This window comes from Zonotrichia leucophrys, chromosome 4 (genome assembly GCF_028769735.1).
Source record: "Zonotrichia leucophrys gambelii isolate GWCS_2022_RI chromosome 4, RI_Zleu_2.0, whole genome shotgun sequence".
NCBI classification, from domain to species: domain Eukaryota; kingdom Metazoa; phylum Chordata; class Aves; order Passeriformes; family Passerellidae; genus Zonotrichia; species Zonotrichia leucophrys.
In genome coordinates, this window is record NC_088173.1 from 67,022,963 (window position 1) to 67,049,189 (window position 26,227).

General features: G+C 44.7%; 1 protein-coding gene across 2 annotated transcripts; it reads left to right on the plus strand.

Annotated features, from left to right (window-relative positions):
• Positions 1-7,342: 7,342 nt before the first annotated feature.
• Positions 7,343-25,075, plus strand: SUCLG1 (succinate-CoA ligase GDP/ADP-forming subunit alpha). Of its 2 annotated transcripts, none has more exons than XM_064712000.1 (9): positions 7,343-7,474; positions 17,002-17,105; positions 17,976-18,092; positions 18,584-18,796; positions 18,885-18,942; positions 21,640-21,723; positions 22,343-22,494; positions 23,071-23,259; positions 24,822-25,075. In XM_064712000.1, the coding sequence occupies exons 1-9, from the start codon at positions 7,423-7,425 to the stop codon at positions 24,846-24,848; spliced, it is 996 nt and encodes a 331-aa protein (XP_064568070.1). In that variant the 5' UTR covers positions 7,343-7,422; the 3' UTR covers positions 24,849-25,075. The 2 variants fall into 2 exon arrangements, with proteins under 2 accessions (XP_064568070.1, XP_064568071.1); XM_064712001.1 differs by lacking the exon at positions 7,343-7,474 and adding an exon at positions 13,783-13,845.
• Positions 25,076-26,227: the final 1,152 nt, after the last annotated feature.

Here is a 26,227-nt window from a genome sequence, read left to right on the forward strand (position 1 = left end):
AGTGACAACACAAATGCCATATGCTACATCCAGGGAAAGTGCAGCAAAGTCACTGCCAGCACTGAAAATATCAGAATAAAGGCAAAAATAATATCCTGTGGTCACTTTGCTTTCCTGCCTCCAGCACAGTTGTTTGTGTCCCACATCAACTTCTCCACAGTTTTTTGCTGTAGTTTCAAAGGGTCAGGATGGTCCTGCACATGAATTTCCCTCATATTGAACAAACTTCAGAGCCTTTTTGTGCCCAAAATCAGAGGATTTGAGAAACACAGGATTTTTTTTTTTTTTTTTAAGAAAAGTGGGTCCTATAGCACCCTGCACTTCCTGAGGACAAAACCTTGGTTTTGCTTAGTTGTCTTTGTATTTTGCTCCTTAGTTAAACCTGCAAAAGTTGTTCAGCCGAGGCTGTTCAGGAGGGAGCAAACAGCGGAGCAGCTGTGACATCTAGTGGTGTTTGTGGCTGTTACAATGCACGAAAAACCCGGGAATCGTGGAATGGTTTGGCTTGGAAGGGACCTTAAAGATCACCTTGTTCTAATCCCTGCCACGGGCAGCAACTCCTCCCACTAAACCAGGCTGGTCAGAGCCTCGTCCTTGAACAATTCCAGGGATGGGGCAGGCACAGCTTCTCTGGCCAATGAAAAATATACACTAAATAATATTAAAAATTAAAAATAGGTATACTTAGTGAAAACTGATGTTGTGCTTTAAAGGATAAATAGCCAGAGGGATCTCACAAAGCTCCCAAGACTGCCACTGCAGTGCCTTCACTACTGCTGCTCCAACTTTAACTGCAAAGATGTGAAAAAATGAGGATTAGCCCCTGTGGATTTAGTTTAGACATTTGGATACATTTTGTAGACATTCAAGAACTAGTCCTGAAGCAAAGGATTTCAGTGGAACATTAACTTGGTCCTGCAGAACTTTGCACACTGACGTTGCTGTGTCAGCAAAATTTCTGCAATTTCTGCAAAATTAAAAACCTCAAATAAAAGTCTTCCCTTTAGAAAACATCTGGGTTTTTTTAATGTTGTCAGTTACTTTTGCAAGGACAAAGCTGGCTTCAGTGTAACAAGAAATTAGAGCAAATATATTTTTTTCTTTAGGTGCAAGACAAATCCTGCCATGGAATAAACCTATATTCATATTTAATTCTGGGGCTGTTGAGCCTCCAGAGAAATGGTGGATTCTAGAGAACTCCTACTCTTCATTGATCCCACAGTGCCTGAAAGGAAAAGAAATTTTAGTGTAAAAAAATTCCAACAGATGTGTTTGTGAAGCTGCTGTGGCCAGCTCTGGGATTTCCAGACTGCACATGACCTGTCTGACCACTGAAAATGAGCTGATGGCATCCAGTAAAAGGGAGTAAAGATGTGTAATTTGGCAGCTCAGCACTTCTGAAGGTGTTGACATACATTCAGATTGGGAGGGCTCTGAGAAACTTGGCGTAGTGCAAGCTGTCCCTGCTCATGACAGGGAATTGGCCTAGAGGGCCTTTAAATGTTCCTTCCAACCCAAAGCATTCTGTGGCTCTATGATGCAGAATTGAATAAGAGCTGCAGCCGAGCTTCTCTTTGTGCTTTGTGTGTATGTCTCCAGGAGAGGTGGGTGAACATCACTGGCACTCAGGGAACAGCCCCAGGACACTGCTGCAGGGACAAGTTCATCCCCTGGGGATAAGAAAAGCCACAGTTCCTGCTGCAGGAGCCCAGAGCCCTGCCCAGCCCAGCTGTCCTGCAGTGGCCCAACCAATCTCCCTTTGAAATGGCTGATGACAGTGATGGGGAACAGGGCAGAAGGGAAGGAGCTGGATTTACTGCTCTCCCTGCTGAAGGTGAACACATTGTTCCATGTGTTTGTGACTTCTGGGGACACCAGACCAGACCAGACCTGATCTGTTGTAGGCTGTGCTACATTTAGCCAGCTTGAGTCCTTCCTCTTGGCTGTGGCTTTTGGATGCTCCCAGTCCTCCCCACTCTATTATTTTCTGATGCTCATGTTCACAATTATGGCTTTCTTAAACCCTACAGGAGTAAAAAAATATCCTTGCTCCATGACTAATTATGTACAGACACATGGAGCACAGCATTTAAGGGATGCTGAGGTCAAAAGGAATGTTCTGATTTCCACTGCTGCAGTTCTGGCCCTTAGATGTCAGGGATTTATCAGCTTTCAGCTTAACTCCTGCTGAGATGCACCCCACAATCCTGAAACCTTAAAAACCAATGTGGCCTCCAGGGAAGAAGACTTGAGTTTATTTATTACACAGGGACTCACTGGTATTCAGTGGAGTCTTTTTCAGGGCAAAGAATTAGGGTTGGAATGAAATGGTCTTTAAGGTCCCTTCCAACTCAAACCATTCCATGATTCTATGAAATTAACTGTCGTAGGAAGGAGACCAGGACACCAGGTTCATCACAGGTTCACCAGGTTCATCACAGGTCCAACAGGTCCAGTCCACTTTATTGAAGAAAACATCAAACACTTATACAGCAAATAATAAGCTTATAAATATTCTGTAAGCCAAGCAATCTATTGGTTAAACTATACCATGAACTCTTCCTCATTCCTTAGGGGTTCCATCTCTCTTTTCTCATGTCTCTTTCACTATTTGTTATTATACTACAGCTAGGCCCAAGGACTTGGTGCAGGTGCAGGACTTGGAATTAGCCACGGCTTTGTAATTTTCCAGTCTCTTTTCAGCTAAATTCCCAACAATTAACAGCCAAACTCAATTCCTGAGAGCAGGGGGACAAGCCATGGCCAGAGGCTTTTCTGGCACATGCATTTCAAGGAACTTGCATCCCATTCTGCTCCTGCTTCTTCCAGGGTGACAGAGGCTTTGCAGGATCCTGTATCCCGTTCCAACACCAGGAAAACCCCATGCAGGGTCTCTGAGAACAGAATTTGTCCCAATCTGCTGTTTTCCCTTTGTGAACCCCTCCCATCTTCAGGTCTGCTTCACTCCTCGTTACCAGCAGTGCAACCTGATGATCTGGACGTGCAGCTCTGCAGGGTGGGACCTTTCCCAGCTCTGTGGGGCAGCCCCAGGTCTGACACCCCTGTTTTCAATAAACCACATCGCTGTGCTTGGCTGCCCTGTGTCCAGCAGGGACAAAGGCAGTGGGAGGTGAATGGCTGCAGCCCAGTGAACTGCCACAAAAACCCATCAAATGTCAAGTATTTCTCTAAGACCTGGAGCTGCTGAAGCATTTCTGGCAGAATTTACTGAATAAAATGAGTAAGCTCTGATAAGCCTCTGATATGTGACAGAGCAGACTTGGTTCAAATCACAGAGCAAAGGAAAAAAACCCATTTAGACGAAGATCACCACAAGTCTTTGGCAGCATCTCCCTTCCAGGAGAAATCCAAGCCATGATGGACCTGAAAGGATCATTTTGGGGCTGGCAGGCTGCAGGTGTCCATCCTTGGGACTTCCCACTGAAGCGCTTCCGATGTTGGTGTTGTGACCACAGTTGGTGCCAAGCTGAAATCTGATCTCCTGCTTGTGAAGCACGGTAGAAATGTCAGCCTCTTTAGAAATACCGAGCCACAGCTCAGGGGATGAGGGGTAGGGTTTGTGTGCTTCTTTATTTTCATTCGGCATTAATTATACTGAGCCCCCCAAAGTAACTATACTAATAGTACCACAAAAGTTTGCAGGGTTTTTCAGAATCAAAATATAAAATTTGTTTGCTGAAAGCATAATGGGGACTGCATAGAACAGAGCAAGCTGGATGATCCTTTTCTTGCTCCACCTACACCCTCCCTGCCATGACTCTCCACTGGTCCTTATCTCTGCTCTCTGGAGTTACAGAACTCCCAGTAAAGTTAATTTCTAACTAATTCCTTAGCAGATGCTCTCAGCCATAGCTCTGTTACTGAAAACCACAGGCTGCAGGTTAAAAATAAAGCAGGTTAAAGCACAAGTATGGCTAATCCCTCCAGAGGGAATCCTCAGCTTTGAATTTCTCTGTGCCCTTTTCAAAGGAAAGGAGAGCAGTGGTCCAGCTCCTCCCAGTCACTTTCCAGGGCTGAAATGTTGGGATTATTTTTACTTAGAGCCTATAAATTAAAGTATAGAAACCCACAAACTTGTCTGTTTTTAGAAAGGTCAGTTCCCCTTAGCTGCCGGAAGCTGGAGAGATGTGAGGCCAGGTTTAGCTCCACACTTGGGTTCCTGCCTTGATTCCAGGCAGATGGTGGGGAATGATCAATTTGTTTGCACATCCCTAAGCTCCAGTGATAGGAGATGGTAAAGCCACTACAGCTAATAAGACTCATGAGGATTTCAGGCTGCTGGGCTGTTTTATTGAGGGTAAGGTTGGACATCAGCTCAGATCAGACATCAGACAGCAATCAGACATCAGCTGATGCCAGAAATGTAGGTCCAGAGCCATTGCTGAGGTGAGTAAGGGCTAAAGCAGCTCAAGAACTTGTCCCAGGTTTAGCAATTCCCTAAATACAGGTTTCCCCTCCAAGGATGCCTTTCCTGCTAAACCCTCCCTGTGGAACCTGCATTGGTCAATGGGATGTCTTTTAGCTCTGGCCAGCACCAGGAGACAAACCTGCTTCAGATTCTGAATGGAAATTGTCGGAGAATTTTGCTCAGAAATGGCTTAAAAGGCAGCTGTGAGGAGCAAATTCTCACAGCCTGTTTCTGTAAACAGCAGAAGTTCTCAGGTTGTTTTTAATAACGAGTAAATATCTTGTCCTTGGATCAGGTATGGGAAAGCAAAAGTGACAAACATGAAGGCCTTGAGAACCTTGCATACCAGGGTTCTCAGACAGTTTTCTCATAACAGGTAAACATTCTATCTTTGGCTGTTTTGGGAAAGTAAAAGTAAGTTTTGAGAACACGAATCTTGGTATTGAAAACAAAAGGAGGGGTTGGTGTGTAATCTCTGACCTATCGTGAGCTCGGATTTTGCAATATGCATGAAGTGAATTAACACTGTTATAAAAGGTGTCTGATTTGGTCCATAAATCGAAGTCGATGCTGATCAACAAAGGTGGGTCGTCTTCCTTCGCTTTCAACAGGAAATTCAGGGGGGTCTTTGATGCTGTTAAATACCTGCCCACAAAGTCCATTTTTTGGCTGTACCAACTGTGCAGTTTGTACAGATGCCAGGCTGAACACAACCTGAAGTTTTTTAATATGTTATGGATCAAGTGTGTGACTCCTGCCACAGAGTTACAGATTGGTTTGGGTCGGAAGGGACATTAAAAACCATCCAGGTCCAACCCCTGCCATGGGTGGGGACACCTCCCACTAGACCTCAGAGCCCCATCAGGTCTGGTCTCAAACACTTCCAGGGATGGGGAATTCACAGCTTTTTGGGCAACAGGATTATCCCAAAGGATTTCTGCCTGGTGGGAAGCTCACCACAATGTTTGTGGCTGCAGTCCTAGGACAGTGAGCAATCCTTGGGCCACTAGAACTGGGTCTGGCCTGAGCTTTGTGAGGCAGCCCCTGTCACTGCTACCTGAGTGTTGATAATTGCTGCATTGTTTCTCCCTGGGCTGAATGGGTTCTTTCTAGGCAGTTAATAAATCAGCAAAATTAATGTTGGTGGGACAGAGTGTTCTCTGACAGGAACCAAACCACAGCATTAAAAAAATTGAAAATAAGTTTATTTTTCCTCAATTCCATGTATGTCTGGCCAATTAGATATTGTACAGCTTGTTTCTATACCTTGAAACTTCAACAGTTACAGTGACGATGCCTTGCATTCATATTAATTACAGAATCAAGACTCCATACACAGTAAGGTTTTTAAAGAAAAGGACTGAAGAAATGTTTCTGCTACTGAGGTTTAAAAAAACCAAGCCATCAAACCAACAACTCCTACCCTCATCTGACATGATCCTACTAAAAACACTAAAAAAAGTGAAATGTTTCTCTATACAGAATGGCGATGCATTGGCAGCTAACTCAAATTGTCTATCTCCACAGGTCTTAGTGAAAGCCTCAAGGAAAAATTGATTTGGAAATGGATCCAGGTATAAATCTTTTAGTAGTGAAGATGTTGCTTATAAAACCAGTGTGTGTGTGTCCTCCTAAGGGGAAACTTCATGAGAAGCTTAACATTTGGATGCTTCATAAATTACAGCCTCCTTCCAACTTCAGTTTTAGGGACACAATTAATTGATAAATCAGGAAGAAATCAGAGTATGACTTTGCTTGTTTATTTTTGCTCTGAAGCAATACTTTGTCTCTTCCCAGCCACTCCCATAGCCCTCCCCACCCCATCTATGCCCATAAATACACAATTATTTGTACTGGTTATATTTACAGGAATGTTTCTGGAGGCAGCTGATGGCATGGGTTGGATCAGGTAACACACTGTGGTTCCTCCCAACCTGACCCATCCTGTGAGGTGATGGAGTCACAGAATCACAGAACAAACTGAGTTAAAAGGGACCCCCAAGGACATCCAATGCAGCCCCTGGCCCTGCACAGCCCCATGCCCAGAGCATTGTCCAAACAGCCCTGAGCTCTGCCAGGCTGGTGCTGTGCCCACTGCCCTGGGGAGCCTGGGCAGGGCCCAGCCACCCTCTGGGGCAGAACCTTTTCCTGATATCCCACACAAACCTCCCCTGGCACAGCTTCAGGCCATCCCTCAGTGCTGGCACTGTCACCACAGAGCAGGGATCGGTGTCTGTCCCTCCTGTTCCCCTCAGGAGGAATTTGTGACTGCACTGAGGTCTCCTCTCTGTCCCCTCCAGCCTGAACAGCCCCAGCGCCCTCAGCCTCTCCTCACACGGCTTCCCCTGCAGGCCCTTCACCCTCCCCGTGCCCTCCTTTGGGCACTCTCTGACAGTTTGATGTTTTTGTTACCTTGTGGCACCCAGAGCTGCCCCAGCACTCGAGGTGAGGCCGCCCCAGCCCCAGCAGAGCGGGACAATCCCTGCCTTGCCCGGCCGGCCATGCTGGGCCTGATGTCCCCAGCACAGGGATGTCCCTCCTGGCTGCCAGGGCCCTGCTGGCTCACCTGCAGCTTTCCCCTGCCCAGAGCCCCAGGTCCCTTTCCCTGGCACTGCCCTCCAGCCCCGCACTCCCCAGGCTGTCCGTACACCCAGGGCTGCTCCATCCCAGGGGCAGAATGCGGCACTTTCCCTGCTGAACCTCACATGGTTGGTGATTGCCCAGCCCTCACATTTGCTGAGGTCTCTCTGCAGGGCCTCCCTGCCTTTAATGGAGTCCACAGCTCCCCGCAGTCACCGTCCCTGGCGGTGTTTGAGGCCAGACTGCCGCGTCCCTACCGGTGCCGGGTGGCGGCGTGGACTCGCTGATCCCGGAGTCCTTCCCCACCCTCATGGCTCCCGTGCCTACAACACCCAGAAGGCGCCGCGGAGCCGCTTCCGCCGCCGGGGCGGGCCGAGCTCGGGGCCGCCGCCGCCGTCATTGCGGAGGGGACGATGTCTCGCTGCAGCCCCGCCGCCGCCCGCCTGCTCGGCCGCTTCCTCCGCCGTGAGTACCGGGACGAGCCCTCCCGGCCCCGCCGCGGGGGCCGCGGGCAGCGCCGGGGCCCGGCCGGGCCGGGCAGGGCAGGGGCCGGGCAAGGTCACGGCGGAGCGCGGCCGGGCGCGCTCGGCCCGCGGGCAGCGGGGCGGGACTCGGGCTGCGCCCGGGGGAGCCCGCGCTGCTCCCGCCGCTGCTCCCGCCGCTGCTCCGGCATCGCTGGGCGCTGCGAGCGGGGCAGGATCGCCCCATTCCGGGGCAGGGGCACGCCTGGCTGCGGGGCAGCTGTTTGTAAATGGGATGGGAAGTTTGCCGGGCAGGGTGGGCGGCCGCACGTGTGGGGCACCGGGAGGTTTTCTGGTGTTCTCGGCCTTGTAGCCCCGGAAAGGTTCCAAAGGGCAAGGGCCGGAGGGAGCCCCTGGAGCTGGGGCTGGAGGCCTCTGGAGGGCCTTGAATTACCCTGTGGTTTCAGCACAGCGTGCTAAAGTTCCTTCTGTTGCCAAGATAAAGGTTGTAATTTCCCTTTTTGGAGATTTCGAGCAGTCTGAGAACTGGTACTTCAGCTCGAAACATTTAATATGTGTTGTTCTGAACATCACAATGGAAAATAAAGTGCTTTTCTCCCTCCTTTTTTTTTTTTTTATTCTTCTTTCCAGTGTGCTTTTTCTTTGGCTGCATCCTCTTGAAAAGGAGACTTATAGTGATAGAAAAAGGATAGTGGCCTCAGAGTGAGAAAGAGTAAGTTTAGATTGGATATTAGGAAGAAATTCTTTGCAGTGAGGAAACTGGAACAGGTTTCCCAGAGAAACTGTGGCTGCCCCATCCCTGGACACGCTCAAGGCCAGGTTGATGGGGCTTGGAGCAGCCTGAGCTAGTGAAAAGTGTCCCTGCCTATGGGAAGGGGTTGGACCGAGATGATCTTTAAGGTGTTTTCCAACCCAAACCATCCTGTGAGATCAGTGTGGGTATGCCCAGGCACAAAGAAGATACTAGGAATATAAACAGAGAAATTTGTGCATTAATGTGGTTCTTGTAGCTGAAAATGAATGAACAAACTCAAACCTTCCTCATTTGACTGCACACAGTGTGTTTTTGTCCGGTGGGATGGTGACTTCCAGGTCAGGTAATGTGATCTTACAGCCCCAGGCTGGTCTGAGCCATTCCTGTGGCACACCTCCTGTCCAGGTGGGTATCCATTCCTGCCTCTTGTTCTCCACAAGCAGGATAATGGAAAACTATTTATGCTCTTAATTTCTGCCATTTCAGCTTTTTGAGTTGGCTCCCCTGGGCCCAATAAGAATTGGTTCTGATGGAGGGAAACAGATGGGAATGTATCACCTTCCAATTTAGTTTAATTTATACTCCCAGCAGAGCTTCTCTTGAGTGCAGTTTTGTGTGTTAAAACTCCACATTTTCCCTTTACAAATAGCAGTAAGAGATTCAGGGAATAGTTATTAAAATAGTCATTTTGAGGGATAGAAAGGAAAAAGTAAAAGAAAAGAGGAAGTGGCTCAAGAAGTGCTGTTTTGCAGCTGTTCCTGAAGTCTTCTACAGAAACTCTTGCAAGATGGAATAGTTCTTCATTGGAAATCATTGGTTTGATGCTCTTTACCCTTTAAAGACTGCTGAAACCTTTAATTTGGGTTTTGTATGTACATTTTCACCTAACAATGAACATCTGCTTCTCTGAGTGATTTGATATCATGAGTGTCCAGTGTGTTCTGTTGCAAAAGAGATGCAAACCTTGTTTTTGTCGGTGCATTTATGAGGGAAACAGGCAGGGTGTGTATCCCTAAGGTTGAGATTGGGAGGCTGTGGAAATGCAGTATGAAATCTGTCAATAAATGGTGAGTGCTGTTCAAAGGTCAGCTCAGAGCTGGTGTATGGGCAGGATCAGGAGAGATCTGTGCTTGTCCATACCCTTGAAGGATTTTTGTAGGCATCTGAACTGACTGGAGAGTCAGGATTAGGGGTTCCATGTCCTGCATGTGTTAGAAGGCTTTGGAGAGCTCTTAGATTAAAAGATTACAGTAATTATGTGGGTAAGCCTGGCAAAGGATTGCTGCAGAAATAACAACCCAAACTGAAGAATTCCTTAATTGTTTTTATATCAACAGTGTGGAGGGAGGAAAGCTCACAGAGCTTTACCTGCTCACATTCTTGGTGGAGGATACCTGGGGAAAAGCAGCTTGGCTTGCAGGAGGTGCTGGATTTGTGCTAAGAGACTGATTAGGAAAGAGAGATGTGTTAAAAGAACTGAAATTTTTCTGGGTGTCATTTCCCACTGGTTGTAGATTTGTTTTAATGTGATGGCTGTAGTGGAGGCATTGCATCTGATTAATTTACTTAATTCCTCAACTCCTATTTCAGGGTCACAGATCTGGGTTTCCATCATTAACAGGAATTTGGCAAGGGGAGGGTGAGAGAAGAGAACCTGGGGGCTGATAAACAGGAATCCTGGAGTGCACAATCCTCTTAAACAAAGGACATTTTGAACAATCCCTCAACAGCATGAAGGCTTCTTTGTCATCCAGGAGCCCCTTCTGCTGATGGAACTGAAAACTTCAGGGGTGAGCTCTGGGGATGGGGTTGTGCTGCTCCTCTGCACCTCCAGGAGCTCCCCAGAGCTCTTCCTCTTGTGGCTTCCTCAGGCCTTGCATTTGTTGGCAGAGAAAGGCGAGATGGCCATAAAAATGTAAATTAAACTGGTAGAAAACATTGAAAGGAGCTCTGAGGAGCAAGCTGAAGGCCCATAACTGATGGGAGACAAAGAGGGGGGGTTGGGATGTGTGTGTGGAAAAAAGACACAGCAATTTAAGTAGCACTCCTCATGCAATGGAAAATAAAGTGCTTTTCTCCCTCTTTTTTTTTCCCTCTTTCCTTTTCTCCCTTTTCTCTTCTTCCCTGAGCTTCCCCTGCACTGGCCTCCATTTTCCTCACTGACATTGGAGCTCCAATGTGATTTCTAAGGCTTTCTTCTTTCCTTACATAGGTTATAGAAAAGGAGTATCTTCCATCATCTCCAAGTTCTGTGGCTATTTCAAGGAGCAGTAGAGGAAGAATTTCACTTATTCTTCTTTCCTTAAATAGGTAATAGAAAAGAAAGGGAATATCTTCCTTCATCTCCGAGTTCTGTGGGTATTTCAAGGAGTAAAAGAGGAAGAATTTCAGTCTTCTGGCAATGTAGGTGTCAGCTCAGGCCTTTGTGGAGAGGAATCTGCTGTTTCACCTTCCTCTTGTACTGGGCTTGTTTCATGAGCAGCCTCAGATGCTGTCTCAGCTTCCAAATTTCCTTTTTTTTGTTTGGGGTAAATATGGGTAAGGAGGAGACACTTTGGATTTGTGTCCATAGGAAATCTTACAAGAATCTTACAAGAAGTGATAATAGGAAGTTTTGAGCTTTGTATGTTTTGGATGAAGAAGAGATTCAGCCTTTAGGATCTGTGCTGTCACCTGCTTTGCACAACCCAAACAGAAGGATTTGGACTGGGTGACCTCTAAAGGTCCCTGACAACCCAAACCATTCTGTGATTCCATGAAATGTAGCTTGAGTTGCATTGTTTGAAATGACATTTGTGCCTGAGAGGTGTTGCTGCTCAAGGAGGGCCTGAAAGCTCAGTGTAAATGGTATTTTAATATCCCTTGTAAATGGATCACTTTTCTTTTTAACACGTAAATTCCTGTTTGGACTCCATGATAAATAATAAGAATATTTTTCTAGAAAGGCTTGTTAATTGTAATGCACAAGTGAGCTTTAAGTCCTGCTTGAGCCTTGGGATTGTGAGTTTTTTTTTCCTAAGAGGTAACAGAGGTGGCTTTCCCAGTTATTTGTGCTGCAGTGAGTTCTGCTCTTGGCTGGGGCCTCGTTGCCTGGAAATGCCAGAGGAGGCAGCAGCAGTGTGTGGTGTTGGAGGGCTCTGTCCCTGAGTTTCTAATGAGGTTTCTTGACTCTAAACCAGCTGGTGTTCCATGTACAGCCTTATGCCCCACTGCTAAATTTAGATATTGCTTTTCAGATCTCCCCTGAGACAGCAGAGGTTGAGCACTTTTCATAACTGTGTTTCTGTACAATGGGCCAAAGTAGGCTCTTGCCACAGTTCTCACATCTCACTTTTTAGCTAAGTAGAAGTTAAAGTACTGAAAAGCCAAAATAAATAATCTTGTTCTTTGTATAACTTTATTTTAAACCACAAACTGAACAGGGGTGGGGCAGAAATGAACATTGTGCCTGGGAAAGATTGTCCAGTCTCTTGTTTTATTTTTAATACATTTTGTTAAAGGTCTGTTACAGGCCTTTGTTGGACATGGAGTTCTAATGTTATCTTAGAACTCTGACTTGACAAAATGTAACATTTTCCCTGTGCTTTTGGGAAGAGTTGGATTTGATAAGAATTGTCCTTATGCTCTAGGACTTCATGTGGAGCCTTCACCTTTGGCCTGTAATTTAGATGTGAGCATTAAAATAGCATCACCAATGGGGTTTCACAGCTGAAGAACATTTTAAATTTTTTTTTTCCTCCAGTCTTCATGAAGCAGCATGCATTTACACCTAAGCACCCAGATTTTTTTTTTTTTTTTTGGTAGTAAAATCAATTGTCTGGACTGATTAGGAAGTTGTGAAGCAGGTCCTGGGTGGAAGTTGAGACTTGGCTTCTATTTCTGACTCATACCTGCTGTGAACTTGGGCATGCCAGTTCCACTTTCCACCTGTTTCCTTCTCATCTTGTATCTGTCTTAACTATTGGAATTGCCAGCTGCTTGCACCCAGGGCTTGCTGTTTGTGCCACGTGGGGCAGAAACTCATCCTGAGCCATGGCCCTGCTGCTCCCCCTGTGCTGATAGCTGGGGCAAACCTGGCAGCTGCAGGCAGGGCAGGAGCACCAGCACAGAGCTGTGGCACCAGCACACAGCTGTATCAAGCCATTTGAAAAACCCCAGAAATTCAGACTCATCCTGTCCAGAGAGTGCCAGGTTGTTGCGGTGTGTTGCAATGTCCTGTTTTAAACTTCCGGTCCCTTCCCTATCCCTTCTCCCTTCCCCCTCGCCCCTCGCTGAGTGTGCCCTGTCAATCAGGCTAACATACCAGCAAGGCGTCGTGTGATTGGTCCCTCAGGCCTGGGGGATATTGGCCCGTATAGGTGTCCCCAGTCCCTTGAGACCCTGCCCCTTCACCTGGTTGGTGGCTCACCTGTCCCCTCCCCTTCCCCTGCCCTGAGCTTAAAATGTTAATGAGACCATGCGGCCTCCATTCTGTTGGAGGAATTGCCCCGGCTCAGACCTCTGTACCCATGGAATAAACATCTGGATATAACCCTCCAGCAGAATCCACTCCTTCCTTCTCTTCACCATCGCCAGAAGCTCTCTCTCCTGAGGTAAACGGAGTCCTGACAAGCCTGGACTTGCACCAGTGCCCCGCTGCACTCTCCAGCAGCCAAGGTATCTCTGGGGTAAAACACCACAGTGCTGCCTTTGGCCCAGCAGCGAGGGTCAGAACTGACCCAGGCACCATCTAACTGTATATTGGAATAAGATCCCAATACCAGGTGATTTTTAGGGTTTTTGTCCATAAATCACTTCAAAAACATATTGCTCTCCATACATCTGCCCATGCTGAGCTGCCTGCGTGTGGAGACAGCAAAGGGCTCAAATCCATAGCCAGGATTTTTGAACCAACTGTGTTTTCTGTAAAGGAAGGCCATGCAGTAAGGTAAGCAGCACATGGTTTTCAAGGGTAAATCCATACAAAGCTTAAACTTTAAGATGCTGTTTAGATATCAGTGCCTAAAGTTTTTTTTTTTTTTGATTATTTAGAAAATGCTCAAAAGCTTTTTATCCTTGAAAAATATATTAATGCTGTCTTCTGAAAATGGAGGATTGGCAAACTTAAGCTTTCAGAAACATTCTTGTGCAATGTTATAAATATCTGAGAATAGATCTGGAATGAGCAGTTGAACTGGGAGTGTGCAATTGCTGTAAGGTTTGGAGAAATGTGACTGTTTGTCTGTTTGTGGAGTCTCCCTCCCTGGAGGTACTGAGGAACCATCTGGACAGTCCTGTGCAAGGTGCTGTAGGATGACCCTGCTTGAGCAGGGAGGTTGGATCTGCTGACCCACTGTAATTCCTTCCAGCCTGACCCATTCTGTGATTTTTATTTTTTCCTAAATACTGAAATTGCTCAGTGGCAATAGGTGGCCAGCAAGCATCCATCCCTCTCTTACTTTGCAGGTGGATTTGTCAGTGTTTGGGTACAGGATTTGTAAAACTTAGATGGGAGTCGGTTTCTGTTGCCTGTTTGTTCTTTCCCCTTGCAGGCCCATTTTCAAACAGTCATTGCCGTTCTCCTGGGAGCCTGGAGTGTTCTCCCCAAGGCCTCACTGGGGGTAAGGACTGGAACAGCTCCTTCTCAAGGGGAGTCTTCCTCTGCTGAGCTCAGGGTTGGGTGTCACCAGGCACATCTTGTGCCAGTGAGGGATTGCCTGAGTGGCTGGGCTCAGGCAGAGAGTTCCCTGCTCTCCTGACCAGCATTCCAGCTGTTCCTGGTTTTGTTTTGCCTCTCCTTTGCTGGGGGCAGGCTGCTCCTCCCCAGATGTGCCTTTGAGTTGATTCAAGTGCAGGATCTTACAGCCCTGCCTAAGACCAAGTCCTCAGCCTAGGACAAAGACCATCCTGTGCTGTCTTCTGCAGCAGTGGCTTCTCTCTCCCACAGCCAGCCTGGTAGCCTTGTTCATTAAATCTCAACCTTAGATATATTCTCATAAAATCATAGAATCACAAAATACTTTGGCTTAGAAGGTGCCCTTGAAGATCATCTTGTTCCCCCCCCCGTGCCATGGGCAGGAACACCTTCCACCAGATCAGGTTGCTGCAAGCCCCATCCAGCCTGGCCTGAAACACTCCAGGGATGGGGCAGCCACAGCTCTGGACAGCCTGTGCCAGGGCCTCACCACCCTCACAGTACAGGTTTTTTCCTAATATCCAGTTGAAATGTTCTCTCTTTTACTTTGGAGCCATTTCCCCTTGTCCTGTCATTACATGCCCTTGTCAATAGTTGTTGGAGATTTTTTCAGGGATGGCCTAGAAGGCAGCTGTGAGGAGCAGATTCTCACAGCCTGTTTCTGTGAACAGCAGAGGTTCTCAGGTTATTTTTAATTACAAGTAAAAGTGACAAGCATGAAGGCCTTGAGAGCCTTGCACATCAGAGTTCTCAGGCAGCTTTCTCATAACAAGTGGATGTTCTATCTTTGGCTGTTTTGGGAAAGCAAGAATAATTTTGAGAACCTAAATCTTGGTATTGGAAACATAAGGAGGAGTTGGTATGTTATCTCTGACCTATTGTGAGTCAGATTTTGCAATATGCATGAAGTGAATTAAGACTGTTAAAAGGTGATTGATTGATTGATTAATAAAGTGGAGTTGATGCTGACCAATGCAAGGTGGGTCGTCTCCCCTCCAACTTCAATAAATAGTCTTGTTCCATCTTTCCTCTAAGTTCCCTTCAGGTACTGAAGGGAATTGTCACCCCAAAGGCTTCACTTTTCTAGGCTGAGCAATCCCAATTCTCTCAGCCTTTCCTCATAGCTCCATCCCTCTCATCAGCTTCCTGCCCTCCTCTGGATTCTCTCCAGCAGCTCCAGGTCCTCCCTGTGCTGGTCCAGAGCTGGCCACAGCCCTGCAGGTGGGGTCTCACCTGAGCAGGGCAGAGGGGCAGAATCCCCTCCCTCACCCTGCCCGTGCTGCCTTGGATGCAGCCCAGGAAATAATTGGCTTTTTTATGGCTTTTCCCAAGGATTTCACATGGATTTTGTCCGTCACTGCTCTGTATTTCCTGACACCACGAGTTCTGCAGCAGTATTTGGGGTGATTTAGGTTAAAACCCTGCAGGTCACTAAGCTCAAGTGCACTTTTGCCACTTTCCTCACAAGTTTGCTGCATCCTAGCCTGTTCCTTTCTGTATGGAGTTTTACTTTGTGTCTGTGTGAAGTTGAGGATTTGCTGCAGCTCCTTAGAGAGCAGCAGAAGGTGGCTGCAGTTAAACCCTGGCTTTGCCAGCACTTTCTAAGAACAGAGTAAGGACTTTAGTAAGGTTTAGCAGTAGCACTGATGTGTGTAGGCTGCTTCTGGCATGGTTTGGTTTTTCTGCTCACTCCTTTGAATACAACTGAAGCATAAAAGCAGTGCAGCACTAAACTTTAGTTGGCAAGAGAGAACTGTGAAGCTCTGATGGAAATGTGTGTGTATGTGGATCTTAAGTTTCTGCAGATTTACTAACCCATATAAATTCTGTATTTATAATAATTTAATAATGCATCTTACCAAATTCTGTGCATTATCATAAAGATACTTTTTCCCCCCTTTTTCTCCTTAAAAGCTTTTACTCCCTTCCTAAAAAGAGAAAAAGGAAAAAATATTCCCTTGTTCAGATGTGCCTGAGTATGTATGTGGAACAGTCTGGGGGCCATGATTCAGGGTCTGTTATTTTGATTTCAACTGCACTATTTACTTCCTTAAGTCTTAGTTGCTGAAGTTTTAAAAGAGCTAAAGGAGTAAATAGTAACATATTGATGTATACACTGGAGATCTTGTATTAGAATTGTGCCTTCCCAGGCTCACTCTGTGTGTAAATTAAGGTTTTTATGTCAAACACTTGCAGGGAATAAATTGGTTCTGATCCCCTCAAAACTGTGGTGTGTGAAAAAGCATACGGCAATAAATGTAGGTGTGCATCCTATTTATACCAGAAGCCCTCTCTTCTCATCTCAAGCTTTTTTCTGTGGTAACATTCTGTGCATTTGCTGTCATTGTTCCTTTCCCTTCAGCACAGATGCAGTCATTCCCCTCAGCTTTTTGTTGCCAGCACACTCTGTGCTCTTTTTCTACAATTGTGTTGTCTTGTTTTCTTCTCTCAGCACCAGAACTGTGAGAACTAAATTGAAAATCACTCTAGTGGAGTATCTGGAGAGCTGTGTTTCCTCTTGAGCCCAGATGTGTGTCCAGCAGTGATGCCATAGCTGGGAATCTGTTGGGAAAAGATCTCTTGCTGTCTTACACAGCATCAGGTCTTTCCTGGGCTGAGGGACCCTCGAGCTCCTCAGTGTCTCTGCTTGTCTGCTCTGGACTGTGCTCTGTTCACAGGAGGTGTCACACAGTACCAGGGCTGTAACAGCCTCAGGATTTTATCAGGATTTTAGCTCTGCTTTGTCACTTTGCAGAGTGACTAAGAAGATAAAAACATGTTTGTTTGCAAATGAAAGCAGTACTTAAGAAATTATTTCTGTTAGGAGGAATCCTGATATTGAGTACTCAAATGAGAAACCTCTCTTAATTTCTAGTAAATGGAGTAATTGGCATAATAGGTGAGCTACAGGTGTTTAATGTCTTAGCCTGACAAGCACTGAATGAGGCTTCTGAAAACATGAGCTGCTCATGGTTTTTTGATACAAGCATTGATTGATATGCACTTACTTGGACATTTTTTGTCTCAGAGTTTACCAGAGGAGTGGATTAATGGTTTGTGCTCTCTTCTCTTTTCTCTCCAGTTCCACAGAATGGAGTCCGACACTGCTCCTACACAGCATCCAGGAAAAACCTGTATGTTAACAAGAACACAAAGGTTATCTGTCAGGGTTTTACAGGCAAACAGGTATGTCTAGAAGTTATTTTTTCTATCAGCCTTTCAGTCAGAGAGCTAATTGCTCAGAAAGTGTAGTTATATATGAAATGGATTATATACTACCTTTTGTCTGATCATAGGAAGCTGGAATTCCTTCACAGGAAGGTGAAGGAATTCTCCCTTCAGCCCTGTAGTTGACATTCTTTGGCCCAAATACTTGTGCACAAGCTTTAAAGTTAATTTTGAGTCATCTCTATTATAGTGGTTTTCATTTTTGTTTTTTATATTGTATACACTGAAGGGGTTTCCTTGTAAAAGACTATTTGCAAAAAAACTGCAAAAACCTGCCCATTGTCAAAGTGCTTCTTTCACAAATGCATTTCAGTATCAATGCCTATAAACTAAATTTCTGGTTTTATTTCAGGATATTTAATAATTTTCTCAGATTCACTCTTTTACACATTTGCAGGCAGAGAAGGCTGCTTTTGTAAAACTATGAGCTAGTCATGGATGAGCATGCTAATTTTTATTTCACTGTAGTGTTTGTCACTGTAATTGTCACTTTAGTGTTTGTCATCTGCCAAACTTGATGTGGGAAAGAAATTGTGTCTGCAGGTGTGTTAGCAGCACACAACAGAATACCCTTGAGCATGAAACTACAGTGCTATGATTGAAAAACAAAAAGAGCATATTAGCATATTCCAAATGCATTTAAAACATGTGGATGCACTTAGCAAAATATCTGATTATATATATATGTATGTGTAGTGAAAACTTCCCTTCTTATTGCAAATTTCAGTGACATAAATTGCCTTCAGAATTATAGATAGCATCAAACTTTTTGGTTAAGTTTATTTGCTATTATGTGCCTTCTAACTTTACTTATTTTCTCTCTCATAGGGCACCTTTCACAGCCAGCAGGCATTGGACTATGGCACCAATCTAGTTGGAGGAATTTCTCCAGGGAAAGGGGGAAAAACTCATCTAGGTCTGCCTGTGTTTAATTCTGTGAAGGAGGTAATTTGCAGCAGTGGCTGGAGGGCACAGAGTTTAAAGCTGAAGGGCTCCTTATTTCATTGCTCACAATATTTGAGCCATGGATGTCCCTGGGCACAGAGGGAAACAGAAGCCTTGTAAAAGAGGGAGCATTCAGGGTGCTCAGGCACCAGTTTGGCTTCCACTGTGAAGTTCACAGAGCCTGGCTCCACTTGCTTTATGAATGCAGCTAGTTTCTGATTGATTCTGCTGTGCACCATGAATTTTTAGCAAACTGTTGTGTAAGAGTATTCATGATGGTGATCACGGGGCAGATCCTTCCCAGACAGTGGTCAGTTCTCAGCTCCCTGGTTGTGCTCCATCTTCAGGGAATTTAACACTTGCTTAGGTTATAATTGAGTTATATATATCCTTAACTCATGCCTGAGAGTGGCTGTATTTTAAATGCCTTGTTGTCCATTTCTCTCCAGCCCCGCTAAACGCCCGATGTGTTTTCCTCGTGTCCCCTGCAGGCCAAAGAACAAACGGGTGCTTCAGCCACTGTCATCTACGTCCCTCCCCCGTTTGCTGCTGCTGCCATCAACGAGGCCATCGATGCAGAGATGCCCCTGGTGGTGTGCATCACCGAGGGCATCCCCCAGCAGGACATGGTGCGCGTCAAACACCGCCTGCTGCGGCAGAACAAGACCCGCCTGGTGGGCCCCAACTGCCCCGGCGTCATCAATGTGAGTGAGCTCTGCCTTTGGGCCGAGGCTCAGCTGTTCCCAGTGCTGCTTTCAATGGTCCATCTGACTTCTCCCACTCTTTCCTTAGCCTGGAGAATGTAAAATTGGTATCATGCCTGGTCACATTCACAAGAAAGGAAGAATTGGTGAGTTTTTGAATATTTGTGCGTTGTCTAAAACACAAGTTTGGTGCTCTGGTGTTTTCCCTCATGAGGCAAAGCACATCATGCCCTGGAGAGAGTTGGTAACACTGTGGGACAGCTCGTTGTGATGGTGTTTGCAGGGGTCTTAGGATGAGGGAAGAGACGAGGATCTGACTCCATGTTTCAGAAGGCTGATTTATTATTTTATGATATATATTACATTAAAACTATACTAAAAGAATAGAAGAAAGGATTTCATCAGAAGGCTGGCTAAGAATAGAAAAAGAAGGAATGATAACAAAGGTTTGTGTCCCAGACAGAGAGTCCGAGCCAGCTGGCTGTGATTGGCCATTAATTAGAAACAACCACATGAGACCAATCACAGATGCACCTGTTGCATTCCACAGCAGCAGATAATCAATGTTTACATTTTGTGCCTGAGGCCTCTCAGCTTCTCAGGAGAAAAAAATCACAAGGAAAGGATTTTTCAGAAAATATCATGGCTACAGCTTGTCTGTCCTCAGTTTGTACATGAATTTTAGCATTATCAATCCTGAAGGCCCAAATCTGGAATTCTTCCACAGTAGACACTGGGTGCTGATGGTGAAGGCAAAGCAGTTGGAAATTCCTGTAGGTAATGTGATTGATTTGGTATCTTCAAAGAAGGGCCTTGAGGAAACTTCCATTTTTCTTGGAATTTGAGAGCATTAAGCTCTCCAACATTATTCCTTCCCACAGCTTGGCTGCTTGGGACTGGGATCCTCCTCTTCTCGTGATCTCAGTACTACACCAAAGGGAAGAGACTACAGAGAAGTTTATATATAATTTAGACAACTATGAAACCATCACAAGTGGAAGTGTCAAATATACCCAATATTCAGGCAGTGTGGTAAAGGGCAGGAAGGCAGTGACTTGTTTAATGTTAATTACACTCCCTGTGTGTAATGAGTTACACACTCTGTTACATGCAAGTCTCTTGTCCTGACTTCTGTCAGCTCCTTGTTGTAAACTATAGATATAACAACTTGATTTTTTTATTTTCAAATAATGCAGTTCAGGAGCTGTAGAGAAATTTCTTCTGAAATGTCCATTTGTACTTAGGTAGAGCTTCAGAAACATTGCTGTAAACAGCACATGCTGCTGTTGCCTGTCAGCAAGGTAACCAGTTTCCCGTGAGCACAGTAGTACCCTTTGCAGCATTACTTTTTTTTGGGGTGGAAAATGTGTTTACTGTGGGAAAGCCTGTTCAATGCTGTTGAACTACAGGGACTCAGTGCATTTTTTTAGCATGAGGAGCTCCCTCTGCTATGTAATCACTTCTGGCTTGAGACTAGACTGCACCTAAGCAATGCTCCAAGATGTGTTAGCACTCATTTCCACCTCCAGCTTTCACAAGTACTCATAAACCTGGAATTGAAAAACCAAATGGCTGCAATTATGCCCTTTACAAAACTCACTGAGGCATTCTATGAGTGTAAAAGGGAACATCAACCAGTGTTGCTCTGAGCTCTCTTCTGAATCAAAGTTCTGTTCTAATTTTCTAAATATACACAAGAAATGTGTTGCAGCCACAAGTTATTAGAATGCAAGGCACATCAAGTGCCAAAGAATATTTAACATATTGTATTCAGTAGCTCTGCCATTGCTGGAAATGTTTTCAATGGTGATCCAAGAATCAAGGAATAAAAATGTGGATTTGCCACCCTCCCAGTTTCATCTAATGTGTGACCTTTGGTGATGTGCTCTCCAGCTTTCTCTTACTGTGAGACATCCAATAATCATCTGAATATTCTGTGATGCAAGGTATAAAAATAGCCACAATCTTTGGACTTTCATCTGTAGCTTCTCTGAGGCAATCTGATCTTAGTGGTAAACAGGGAGGCCTTTTCAAACATAGCAAGGAAAGAAACCCTGTGCTAGAACACGTCTGAGCTGGCCAACAGTATAAATAGTTGATAAAACTAAGGTTCTTAGTCTAGTGGTGTATTTCCTCCTCTGTTCATGCAATGTACATTATATTCCTTGTTACATGGCTTGAAGTAGATGGAAGATGGTGTCTGTTTTTCTTGAAAACCTTTTCTTTTGTAGTACTAACAGAAGTCTCAGCTTGAAAAAAAGAACAAACAGCCATGCAAATATTTTGCCCCTGCTCAAAGCTCTGTGCTACCTTCCATCCTGAATTTAAAACTGGGTCTCTTGTGATATTGTAATGTAAATGCCAGGTGTGTTGTGTAGAGAAGCAACAAATACCTTAATAGTGATAACTTGCATTTGTGCAGCATTTTCCTGTTCTGGAAGATCTCTTGTGTGCCTGGCCATACTGGGGGTATGATTAATACAGAATTATTTTGTTAATTGTTCAGCTGCAGCTCTGTTTCAAAACCAGTGCATCAGCTACTCACATACAAGATAAGAAGTATTTTCTTTTATTTGCTTTCTAGTTTTCTTTCCTGGTAAGACTTCAGCATGACAAAAACATTACTGACATTCTGGGCAGCTTTAGTCCATTGACAGTTAAGTGTCAAAAGGTGAAAACTAAGAAATGGTACAGAAATAATCTTGCAGAGTGTTTTGGCAAGGCCAGCTGGAAAACCTGGAATCTCATGTTGTTTACTGAGGTGATTTTCATTACTGTAAGAACAGCTGCCTCTAGTTATGTGCTGTGTTAGTGGTAACTTTATCTTCCTTTCTTTCCTCAAGGTATTGTGTCAAGATCTGGAACCCTGACGTACGAAGCTGTTCATCAGACAACACAAGTTGGGTTGGGGCAGTCTTTTTGTGTTGGTAGGTTCCCTCAGAATCAGCCTCTTGGACCTGGGCTAATCTGCTTTTCCTTCACAAGTGTACATCCAAAAGAGTTCCTTTTTTGCAAGTGTAGAATTTGCTGAATGGCAGTTGTGTTGAGAAGTGGGATCCCTATATTCTGTGAAGAGTACAGCTCTTCTCTGTTATAATTTCCACATCAGGTTACTAAAAGCCTTAAAACCAGCTTTGAACAGAGAACTGCCAGCAAATGTGATGTCCATTTGGAAACAGACTGTCCCAAGAAGTTTAGTTATCAAAGATTAGTGCATTCTTAGGCATTTAGTTGAGGGTGTTAAGTAAATTTAGTTTTCATACACCAAAATTCTGGAGCTGGCATCTTGGTCCTGCTGTGTTCATAACATTTTGTTTATGGTTTGAAAGGTGAACACTCAGATATCAAAGCTTTGTGTGAATTGTGGGGGAGGTATTTGGAGCAGGAATTTGACATGCTCAGACTTGGGTTCAGCCTTCAGAGCTGCCTGTCCTATGAGCCTGTGGGAATACTCCTCATGCTGAAATTTACTTCTAAACTTGTATTGTAAATGCAATATCTTTATCCTGAGTTACTCTTTTCTTGTGGTTTTAATGTTTTTTGTAGGTATTGGAGGTGATCCCTTCAATGGCACTAATTTTATTGACTGCCTTGATGTCTTCCTGAAGGATCCTCACACTGAGGGGATCATATTGATTGGGGAGATTGGAGGAAATGCTGAAGAAGATGCAGCAGCATTTTTAAAAGAACATAATTCTGTAAGTCTTAAAACACCTTGTTTCCAGACACTTTCATAGTTAGGCAGCTTCTTTTGCCTCATCAATGAAAACTCATTTCAGTCTCTCATCTCTATTTACAAAAACCACAAACAATCATGGGTTTTTTAAAGAAAAAGAGTTGAAATTAAGAGTGTTTGGAGGTTGGACTAGATCTTGTTAACCACTCCCAGCACTGCAATGGATACCCCTCTATTTTTTTACTTTTAGAGGTCTTTCCAGCCATGTTCTGTGAAGGGGATAGCATTGTCAACTTTAGAATATTATTCCTGTAACAATATTTTCAGTGATTTTTTTTTTTTGTAGTATGCATGGCCTGTAGAAAGGTTTTAAGTTTCTGTTTGCTTCTGGTTTATGATGATTATCAGGAGAGGAAGTACTCCAGACTATTTGTGCTGTGTGAGCTGTTTAATAACTTTACCTGGCGAGTCGATATTTAAACAAAAAATGAACAATTTAAATAAAAAAAATAAACAAAGATGAACAAAATGAGCAATTTGCCACCTGGAACTGCCTTTCCTGTCACCCTCCTCCACATAACACATTGATCTGTTGCAGGGCCCCAATGCCAAGCCAGTGGTGTCCTTCATAGCTGGCCTGACAGCTCCTCCGGGCCGGCGGATGGGCCACGCTGGAGCCATCATTGCTGGGGGCAAGGGGGGAGCCAAGGAGAAGATTGCAGCCCTGCAGAGTGCAGGGGTTGTGGTCAGCATGTCCCCTGCTCAGCTGGGCACCACCATCTACAAGGTTGGTTCCTCTGCCATTGGCTCATCTACAGCGAGAAGCCACTTGTGAGGGAATATAAGAGATGAGAGTCCATCTCTTACCCAGATGTCCGGTTTTCGGCTGTTTGGAGGGCCTGGAAAGGCCCGGGGTGGCCTTGGGGCAGCCCGCGTATCGAAGGACAAGAAGAGGCTTCAGTTCTTCTTTCGGTCTCGGTGTTTATTAATTGTTTATCTAAAAGATTTTCTCTGGGCCCGACAGAGCTCTGCTCAGCAGCCAGCCATGAGCACACTGTGCTGCCCTCCGGACAGTCACCTATCTTTATACCCATGGTTACGTGTACAATATTTATCATTTTTCCCCAATACCTTTCACCCTTATTGCCCAGTGCACTTTTAGTAATGACCAATCCCAAAGTGCCACCATCACCACAGAAGATGGAGGAGAAGAAGAAGAAGAAGAAGGACAGGACACGCCCCAATTCCTCCATCTTACTTCTCTAAACCCCCCTGTACAGAAATCCTAAACCCTGTGTTTCACTCTCTAATTAACCAATCCCTTCACCATTCACCCCGGTGAAACCCTCCTATCCTCATACAGGTGTCGTCTCCTGTGTAGGATCAAAGTCCAGCCACCAGACACTTCTGGAACATTCCAGGACTCCCGAGCCCCCCAAGGGTGGTCTCGGTGGCACCTCAGGACTGAGGTGCTGAGATCCCACACCCAGACACTGCTGCTCTGAACTTGCTTAAAAATAAAAACTCTCGTGGCTGGACAAGCTGAAATTACTACATAAAAGATCTCTGCACACAGTTTTATTTAATATTGTTTTATAGAAAAGTAAACGTAGCAAAATAGAGATTACATTCTGTTTCAAATGTAGCTACTTGTTGAAATTGTTTTCTGGGTGCAAAGAGCCTGAATTAATGTAAAATACGAGAACATTATTTCTAAATAGGGTATTTGAGGAAGGAGAGCCTTGGCATATAATTCAGAGTTATGGTTGAATATATGCTGCTGAAAAACTGAGGTGTGGAATGGGATTATTTGCATTTTACTTAGTTCATATCCAAAAAAGGGGATTGGTTCCCAGCTAGAGGAGATGCATAATTCAGCTGTGTTAGGTATTTTTTGTTTCCTGTGGTGACTGTATAGTGCAGTATCTCCACAGGCTGCTGTGGGATTCTTCCCTTCTTTTGTTGTGCTTTTTCTTTACTGAAATGAAAATCTTGGTTTTGTTGCTTCCCTGGCTCGAGTCCTTTACTGTAAGGATTCTGCTGCAGTTCTGATGCAGAATTGGTGTTTTTCAAGCCTGTTATGCTGTTTCTGGGAGCAAATGGTTCCTTGACAGCATTACAGTCTGGCAGTGACTACAGTCTGGCTTGTTAATGTGAGGTGGGAGAATGCTCAGTTTCCTTTCCCCCTAACTTGCACACTTTATGCTTTTTATATTTTAATTTTTAATACCAATTTTTAATTCTTAACATCACGTTTCCTAAGATACATAGAAAATAATTTGAAATAGAAAAGAACAATAGAAGCATTTTCTGTTTTCCCTGCTGGTAACATCTGTGTGCTCTTTGCAGGAGTTTGAGAAAAGGAAATTGCTGTAAGAGAAGACACTTTGGAATACTTTCTCCAAAACACCAGTGCAGCACCCGGCCTCCGCTTATCTTTTGTCTGCTAATCTTCAGTTGCCCCAATGTCTTGACATTGGTCAATGAATTTGACTGGGAAGCCAGAAACCTCCTGGCTAAACCTGTTTTGGTGTCTCCTTGTTTCAGACATTGTCACCCTGTTGTAAATCACAGCAAATTAATAAATCTACTACTAAATCTGATCCATCCTTTGAATTCCTGAAGCAGAGCCGTTTCTTCGGTCATCATAAACAAAATCTTTTGTAACTTAAGCACTGCCCCTTTTTAAGGTGAAGCTGCTTGTAGGGCTGCTTTTAAGGATCGAGGCACTGACTTTATGCACATCCCACACTTTGGTTTATTTTTAAGAAGTGCAGTCCTGCTCGTTGGTTGCTGGCCAGTACCTTTGAACAATAGGCCAAAGTTTCCGTCCATTAAACCAAAGCTGCTGGATCTGGAGGGATTGGTGTTGATCCACGTAGCTGGAGATGCCTGAGGTCCAGACTTTCTCTTCAAGGCTGATTAGCCATGCACAGTGCAGTCCTCTACTGCCAAGGAGTTCTGTTTGTTGTGTATAAAATGCAATTGTTACTGATAAAAATTAATATAATTTCACATGCAAAATATATATTCAAAATTGTCTGTAACTATGAAGATGATTTGGTCTTTAGCTGACTTTACCCTGATTTCCACTTCATCTTAACTAGCATTGCACTGCTTGTATTCTGAAATGCAAATAACAATGGGACATAGAGAGCAATTATTATTCTCTAGAAAAGAACATAATAAGGTAACTTTCTTGTTAACCACTCCCAGCACTGTAATGGATACTCCCTTTTTTTTTTACTGTGGATATAGCCCAAGTATTGTGCCTATAAATGTTGCAAGTTTCATCAGGATGGGTTAAACCCCAGATTGCTTTATGTAGAGGACTGAAAGTTGATGTAAGCTGGCACTTGTTTAAAGCTAACCTTGTGTCCCATAAAGGTGCTGTTACGAAAACCTGCGTTGTTATTTATTTAAAACTGTTCTTGGTTTTCCTACTCAAATAAATCCCTGTGGAATTTCTCTTCCTGAAGCAAGCAGGTGTGTCACTGCTGACATTTGCAGCTCCTGGAGCTAAGCCCTGGTGAAGTGCATGAGGGACAGGTCACATCTGTGCACACCAAAGGTGTATTCATGCACTTGATGTGTGGTCTGGCACCAGCCAGGTGCTCCAGCCTTGGCACACAGGTGCTGCATTGTTCACCTGGGCATGATGGACTGAAAGGAACCTGACCCCCTGTCCCTGGGCAGCTGAAAGCAGCATTGAGCAGTACACCATTTGATGGAGCCTGTGACAGCAGAGAAGGTGT

Bases quoted from the DNA above. Each gene is read 5' to 3' on its own strand.
- SUCLG1 (XM_064712000.1), top strand. From the start codon at position 7,423: ATGTCTCGCTGCAGCCCCGCCGCCGCCCGCCTGCTCGGCCGCTTCCTC. The intron at 18,943-21,639 runs GTGAGTTTTTGA...TCTTTCCTCAAG, and splicing joins TCACAAGAAAGGAAGAATTG to GTATTGTGTCAAGATCTGGA. The intron at 22,495-23,070 runs GTAAGTCTTAAA...GATCTGTTGCAG, and splicing joins TTTTAAAAGAACATAATTCT to GGCCCCAATGCCAAGCCAGT.